This window comes from Peromyscus californicus, unplaced genomic scaffold (genome assembly GCF_007827085.1).
Source record: "Peromyscus californicus insignis strain IS unplaced genomic scaffold, ASM782708v3 Scaffold_3__1_contigs__length_106647218, whole genome shotgun sequence".
NCBI classification, from domain to species: Eukaryota; Metazoa; Chordata; class Mammalia; order Rodentia; family Cricetidae; genus Peromyscus; species Peromyscus californicus.
In genome coordinates this window covers 79,597,789-79,605,921 of record NW_026294551.1, presented here as the reverse complement: position 1 = coordinate 79,605,921, position 8,133 = coordinate 79,597,789, and the positions used below count along the sequence as shown (strand labels likewise).

General features: G+C 45.8%; 1 protein-coding gene across 1 annotated transcript; it reads right to left on the bottom strand.

Annotated features, from left to right (window-relative positions):
* Positions 1-346: 346 nt before the first annotated feature.
* Positions 347-6,765, bottom strand: Pttg1 (PTTG1 regulator of sister chromatid separation, securin). Its single transcript, XM_052756947.1, has 6 exons — positions 6,682-6,765; positions 5,997-6,095; positions 4,652-4,830; positions 2,589-2,721; positions 1,151-1,309; positions 347-484 (listed from the first exon to the last, which is right to left on the bottom strand). Exons 2-6 carry the CDS (start codon positions 6,082-6,084, stop codon positions 405-407), a joined length of 639 nt encoding a protein of 212 aa, XP_052612907.1. The 5' UTR covers positions 6,085-6,095; positions 6,682-6,765; the 3' UTR covers positions 347-404.
* Between the last annotated feature and the right edge of the window lie 1,368 nt (positions 6,766-8,133).

Genomic DNA, 8,133 nt, shown 5'->3' with positions numbered 1-8,133 from the left:
GATGTTAAATGCATTAATGTTTATCAAATACTTAGGTCCACAAATGGATAAACAACCAATTACTGTAGGGGGGGAGTGATGTTCTCAGAAGAGTTAGAGCCTTTCAGATTCTGGTTACTGAATACTAAAGGCATTAGAACTAAATAGAACTGGTGATAAAGAATGTGTAACAATAAATACTTAATGAGCTGGAAGTGACTTTTCTAATTAAGAGATCTAATAACTGTCACTAGTCAATAGCCACGAAAAGGCAATAGTGAAGGGTATACTTTCAAAGGAAAACATCGGTATCTTCTAATGCCAAGAAATACCAACAATAAGTTAGTAAGAATTCATGTCACCCATACACAGACACGCACAAATGCTTTATTAATACAATATACATAAACTATAAAGGAGTAAGTTTAAATATCTGCATCGTAACAAACAGGCGGCAGTTCAACATCCAGGGTGGAAAGAATGCTGGAAGGAGATTGCAACGGATCTGGAGGGAAAGGAATTTCTCATTAGAGTTCTGCAAATCCTGTAGACATTATCCATAACAAACACTAGCTGCTACTTCCATCCTAGATTCATTTACCTAACGACTCTCATACAACATGCAGATGTCTTAAATGTGGCGGTGGTCTCAGAACTGACTGTCAAGAAGTAGGTTTTAAAAGTATGTGAACCCACTTGTTCTTTCGAGCATCAGGAAAGTCTAAGTCCAAAAATAGGATCGACCACCCACGTCATCAGAGCACATGGTCTGATGATGTCTTCTGACTGCCAGTTCCAGCTAAGACCTCAAGCTTTGGGCAATAAGGTCTACACTGCAGCACAGGTGTCCTGGTCCTCCTGGTAGCCATGGATGGAACCTGGATTGCTCAACCCATCATGGTTACCACAGACGTCAACTCATAGCCTAAGAAGCTGTATGTTAAATTTCATCCTCTGTTATAACTAAAGGCTGACCAGATTCCAGAATTACTTCATTTGTGATTAAAACATTAATGGCTGAGGAAAGTTCTTCTTACTCTGAAATTCTGCCCCAGTAGTCCCAAGGACAGAAGCTGCACACAGGCTCACATGTACAATTCTGTCCCCTCGGCAATGCAAGTGTCATGTAACAAGCGGCTCACAGCTTTTCGAGAGGACACTGCTCACTTACTAGATTCCCATGGTAGAAAGGGTGTCTTCAGAGGCGAAGGGGGGTCCAGGTGCAGCAGCTTCTCAAGCCCACTCTCCTCATTCAGGATCATGAGAGGCACTCCATTCAAGGGGAGATGCGCAATCTGGTGCTCCTCAGGCAGGTCAAAACTCTCAAAATCTGTCACAAAGGGAAGCAAGCATCAGGGCCATGCTCCTTCAGCCCAGTCAAGGTAACGGCAGTGAAGTACATTAAGTCAAAATATTCTTCACCACTACTCGTAACTCAAAAAATAGAACCAATTTAATAATAGCCAGTTAAATAATTAAATTACTGTCTTAAGGTAAATATTACTTTTACCATACTCAGCAAAAAGTATAATTGTGACGGGCAATGGTGGCACACGCCTTTAGTCCCAGCACTCAGGAGACAGAGCCAAGCAGATCTCTGTGAGTTCAAGGACAGCCTGGTCTACAGAGTGAGATCCAGTACAGGCATCAAAACTACAAGAGAAACCTTGTCTCAAAAAACAAACAAACAAACAAAAAGTATAATTGTAACAGCTCTTGAAGTTTATTAAAGAAACTGTGTGTTTCAAGTATGGCGGGTAGCACAAGACTATAATCCGAGCACTTGGAAGGCTGACACAGGAGCATCACCATGAGTTTGAAGCCACCCTGAGCTACAAAGCAAGGTCCCATTCCCTGTCAGAGATTCAGTAATAACCTGAGAACTGCACACCAGAAGAAAATATGCCTGCAGTGAGGTCACAGAAAAGGGATTCGCAATGATCTGAGTTGTAAGTCAAGCCAGGATTTTTTTCCTGGAAGACACTTTTCATCTGAAAAGAGAGTATATTTGTCTAATAACCTCTCAAGGAATGAGGGAAGTCTATCACACTTCAAGGAAAATTTTGTCACCAATGACAGAACTCAGAAACATAAAAAGTTTAGAATTGTGGAACACTCACCTGCAATAGTTAGCATGACGTTAATTTGAAAATTTCTCTTGCATTACTTTAGACTTGCCCTTTTCTTTTTGTTTGAGACAGGGTCTCTCTACACAGCCCTGGCTGGCCTCGAACTCAGATCAGTCTGCTTCTGTCTGGGACTAAAGAAAGCTATACTTGACCCTTTCTGATGACATCAGAGGTGATATCAAACAATACACTTACTTGAGACAGGTCTCTTTATCTATCCCTGGCTATCCTGGAACTCGCTGTGTAGACTAGGCTAGCCCTGAACTTATACAAAGATGACCTTGAGCTTCTGATTTTCCCCAACATCTTTGCTCCCACTCTCCCCCTGACCGTAGGTGATACCCTGGCAAGTGACTCCACCTGAACAAGTCTGTAACCCCGGTTCAGACAGTTTCAGAGTCTGCGCTACACATCACAGTCACATGGCGTTACAGTGAGAATCTCCAGCCGAGAGCGTTTCCACCATACCAAAGACCTTACCTAGAGGATTGAAGGGGAAGAACTTCTCTATTTCTGGGTAGGTATCATCAGAAGCAGGAACAGAGCCCTGTGTCTTAGCAACCTTCTCGGAGACAGGGACAGAGCCTTGTGTCTTAGCAACCTTCTCAGTGATCTAGAAAAACCCAAGAGAAAAAGCACCCGTTAGAAGTCTTGCCACCTACATGGTAACATGAGGTCAGAGGGCCTCTTCAAATGATGAGGCCACACTTTACAATTTGTCAATTCCATGTGACAATTCTTGGTTTTCAGGATTCAGTCAGAAGATAAGGAGAGAACTGACTCCTAGCAGTTCTCCAACGTTGACATACATGCCATCACATGTGCAGACCCTGCCCTCCACATACACACACAAGCTAAGGGGCTAGAGAGAGGACTCAGTGGTTAAGAGTACTTGCTCCTACTTGCTCCTCTTACAGAGGACCCAAGTTCCATTCCCAGCACCCACAGGGCGGTCACAGCTGTCTGTAACTCCAGTTCGACGGATGATGTCCCTTTGAAGTCCTCCTCAGGTACATGGTACACTTACATACTACAGAGGCAAACAGCCATACACAAAACTAAGACTATTGTTTTTCAAGTTAAGCCAGAAATTTTAGCACCTATCCACATGTATTTCCAAGAACACTGAGCAGGGTTAATTCGAGGCTAATTAGCTCAGCTGTTCAAACCCAACAGTAGAGAAGATAGGCTTGAGGCACCCCAGAATAGTAGCTAATCCTGGGAATCATTTTTACCTTATAAAAGTATGATTTTTCCGCCACTGTTACCTGAATGATTTGCTTGGCTAATATTAACAAGTTTGTTTTCCTTAAATATATGGGATTAAGAAGGAGGAAAACATAAAAACATATGAAGAATACCAGGGAGGCAATCCATAGCAGTAGGCCAAAACAGAAGCCTGGGTGCTCTGGATCTTACCTCATCTATGCGTCTGCCAGAACTGGGGGAGTGGCTAGCTCAGGCTGGCCTTCAACCAGCCCATCCTCCAGCTTCAGATTTCCCAAGTGTGAGGGTTGCAGTGTCTATCAGACCCAGCTAAGTACTTCACACATCTGCTAAGTGACATCTAACCAGCTGCTTCCGGGTACTAGTTAAGGACAGCTGAGGCAAAACCAGCACTAGCTACTTCTAAGAGTTACAATCTCAAGATGCTGAGCAACCCGAAGTGGTGCAGCTTGCCTCTCCTCTGCTCGTTTGTTTATGGACCTTGAGCCATCTCCTACGTGGAAGAGAGCCAGGTAGGAAGTCCGTTTTGAAGCATCAAAAGTGCCACAGTGGGGCTTGAGATGGCTCAGTGATTAAGAGCCCTTGTGGTGATATTGTGTTCCACAAAATAGAGTGCACCCTAATAAACCTATCTGGGGTCAGAGACAAAACAGTCACCAGGTAGATACAAAGGCTAGAAAATGGCGGCACTCACACCTTTAATCCTAGCACTCCAGAGGTAGAAATCCCTCTGGATCTCTGTGAGTTCAAGGCCACATTGGAAACAGCCAGGCATGGTGACACACGCCTTTAATCCCAGGGAGTGAGCCTTTAATCCCAGGGAGTGAGGGCAAAAACAAAGATATAGAAGGCATGAAGACCAGGAACTAGAAGTATTTGGCTGCTTAAGTTTTCAGGCTTTTGAGAAGCAGTTCAGCTGAGATTCATTCTGGATGAGGACTCAGAGGCTTCCAGTCTGAGGAAACAGGATCAGCTGAGGAATTGGCAAGGTGAGGTAGCTGTGGCTTGTCCTGCTTCTCTGATCTTCCAGCATTCACCCCAATACCTGGCCTCAGGTCTGATTTTATTAATAAGACTCTTTAAGATTCCTGCTACAAGCACTTGCTGCTGCTTTTCCAAAGCAGCTGGACTCGGTTCCTAGCACCCATCGAAGTCAGCCTACAACTCCAGTTCCAAAGGACCCAACGCCCTCTCTGCTGCCCCCTAGGGTGCCCACACGCACGCAGAATTCATGTGCATTGATGCCCACACATATGAAAATAATCAACCTTTTTTTTTTAAGTGCAAAGTACATCATCTTCATATCATTCACTCACTTTTTTCACCGTCAAAGTTGGCTGTTTTTGTTTGAGGGGTCTATTAGTCTTCACTGGCTTTTCTGTAGCTCTGTTGACCGTTCCCAAGGCCTTTCTGCTGGCTTTAGGCAGGGCTGGAGCATTGAACACTTTGCCAACTTGTGGCTTTGAAACCTGCAACTTCCCATCTAAGGCCTTGACTGTTGAAAAAAAAAGTATAATCATAAAATTAAGGGCTCAGTGGGTAAAGCTGCCAAACCTAACCACCTGAGTTCAACCCCCAGACCCCACATAGTGTAAGGGGAACTGACTCTCACAGGTTGTCCTCTGACCTCCATAGGCACACCACGGAACGTGTGTGCCCCCATGCATACACACACAAAGGTAACAAATACAGTGTTCTTAAAGATTAGACCAAATAAACACCTCATCAACTTGACCCAATTCTCACCCACAAATCCATGCTGCTTTTTTTGGCAATGTTTTAGCACACTGTTAAATAACCTCGTTAAGACAATAGGCTGACAGCTGGGTGTGGTGGAGCACACCTTTGATGCCAGCACTCAGGAGACAAGAGGCAGGTTGGTCTCAGGTGAGTTCGAGGCCAGCCTGGTCTACAAATCAAGTTCCAAGACAGCCACAACTGTTACAGAGAAACCCTGTCTCAAAAAACAAAAAACATAGCCAGGCGGTGGTGGCGCATGCCTTTAATCCCAGCACTTGGGAAGCAGAGGCAGGCGGATCTCTGTGAGTTCGGGGCCAGCCTGGGCTACCAAGTGAGTTCCGGGAAAGGCGCAAAGCTACACAGGGAAACCATGTCTCGAAAAACCAAAAAAGAAAGAAAAAAAAAAGAAAAACAAACAAAAAACAAGGTGGCATGTGCCTTTAATTCTAGCACTTGGGGAGGCAGCAGAGGCAAGTGGATCTGAGCTCAATGCCAGCCTGATCTATATAGCAAGTTCCAGACCAGTTAAAGCAGCACAGGGAGGTTCTGCCTCAAAAAATAGAGCCAGTGGACTTAGCTTAATAGATAGAATGCTTGCCTAGCACTTGAGAAGCCCCGAGTTCCATCTCCAGCATTGTATAAACCAGGCACAGCAGCCCACACCTGTAATCACTGCACTGGGCGGGGGGGGGGGGGGGGGGGGGGGGGGGCAGAAGGATCAGAAGTTCAAGATCATCTAGGTTACATAGGGAACTAAAGGCCAGTCTGAACTACATGACACCTTTTCTAAAATGAAAACGATAATAAGCATGAAAATGTATCAAACCTGACTCTAATCAACCACAAAGGACACTAAGGCTAGGGGTTCCACTCGTAACCCACCCGCCACTCCTGTATATTTGAAGACAGACCAAGGCTTACCACCAGACCCCAGCTTCAACCCATCCTTAGATGCCAAACGGCTGCCTGGTTCTTCATTATCCTTGTCAACAAAGATCAGAGTAGCCATCCTGGATTACTCTAGGGGAGAGAACTACACATCAGATACTGGCATTGGGGAAGGCAGGAGGAGCTAAGTGGCAACCGAGACCGGAATTTGAGGGTACATGTGCACAAAAAAAAAAAAAAAAATAGAATTAAGATGGAGAAGCCAACAGGCTTCATCCAGATCTGAAATCTTCAAGCCAGGGTCAGAAATACCAAACTCCTACAGGAAAGGCAGTTGAAGTTGGCACCCAACAAAACTCTGCCCAGGCTGTAATCTGAGTTATAGGGAGGAGGGGGAGGAGGAGGAGGAGGGGGGAGGAGGAGGAGGAGGAGGAGGAGGAGGAGGAAGAGGAGGAGGAGGCAGGAGGAGGCAGGAGGTTCAGAAGTTCAAGGTTGGTCTCGGGTACACAACAAGTTCGAGATCAGCCTGGCTGCTTGAGACCCTGAAGAGGGAGGCAGGGAAGAAAGAAAAGGAAAACAGCGTCGTCGCGGGTCGAGCCCGCCAACAGCACCCAGGGACGCGGGACCGAGTGAGGCTCAGATCCCGACCCTGCTTCGGCCTCCGGTCAGCCCCCAGCCACCCCAAGCTCACCCGCAACACCCTAACTGCTAAACTCACCCAAGACTGCTCCACCAACGACCCCGCACACCGCGGTTTAAAACACAACTCGCGCCTCAATTGGTCCATCCGAGAGGAGGCGGGGCCTGGAGTCTGAGAACCAATGAGAGCAGCCGAAGTTTTCAGCCACCGCCCCCGTCCCGCGCCTCTCTCCCAGGAATTAAAAAACTAGGATCCTACATTGTCCAAAACTCCTGATAGGCTTTCTGTTATCCACAGCGTGGACCTTCGAGGAGCACAGGCCCAGTAACAAAATCGTCGTTTCTTTAAACTTTAAAGTATTTTTTTTTGTAACAGAGTTTCATGTGACCCAGGCTGTCCTTGAACTAGCTATGTAGTGGATGATGGATGATGACCTTGAACTCCTGATCCTGTTTCCTGTCTCCTAAAAGCTGGGATTACTGACTATGCCACCATTCCAGGCTTACTTTTATGTTTTTGGCTTTTTTGAGACACGCCGCTCAGGTTTGCCTGGAACCCACTAGCCCAGGGATACTGGGATCAGAGTAGCCAGAGTGGATTCTCCAAGGGACAGGCATACATGTTGTATTTTAAAACGGCGGGAAGGAGTCACACCATACAATAGGGTCCATGTAGGAAGTTTATTAAGAGGAGAGGAGAGAAAGGGGGCAGAGAAGGGCGCAGGGATCCATCCTCGGGGACGAGGAAGAGGAGAGAAAGGTGGGCAAAAGCCCGTCTTTTATAAGGAAACGAATACACACAGGAGGTGCTCTTAGTGGCTGCAGCTGAGGTATTTCCTGTCAGGACCCTAAGGGCAGGCCAGTACATACGCCTAAATGCTAATACACGTTAGATATTAGCATTTGGGAAAGGCTAAAAAGGGTAAGTAACAGTAGAGACCAAACTTCATCCAGGACACATGTGCACTAGAGAAGCCAAGAGGTTTATTCAGATGTTAAATCTTCAAGTCAAAGTCAGAGGCACTAAACTACTGAGGAGATGGTTTGGGTCAGCACCCATCAAAACAGTCACCGAGACTGGAGAAATGGCCCAGCAGTTAAGAGCATTTGCTGCTCTTGCAGAGGACCCTGGTTGCCCTGGAACTCACTATGTAGACCAGAGATCCATCCACCTGTCTGTGCCTCCTGAGTAGTAGTGATTCCTGCTGATTTTTAAGTATTGTGGAAATTCGGCAGGTTTGAAGACAAATGGAAATCGTTTGAGAACCCAGCCCTTCTCATTGAAATAAGCATTATTAATATCATTGGAGACTTTCCCTACACCCTTTTTTCCTGTTTGATTACGTTTAATTAGTAGAAAAGTTCCTTAGTCTGCTTGATGGGCCCATTCCAATGTCAGTAGTGTTGTATATTCCTAAGAACATTCTAAAGTTCCATGATAGTGAGATATACGTCCTAGGATTTTCACCCATTCTTTGCTGCTGGGTACTCAGATTCTTTTTAAAACAGTAGTGAGAGCCTGCAAAGTCCT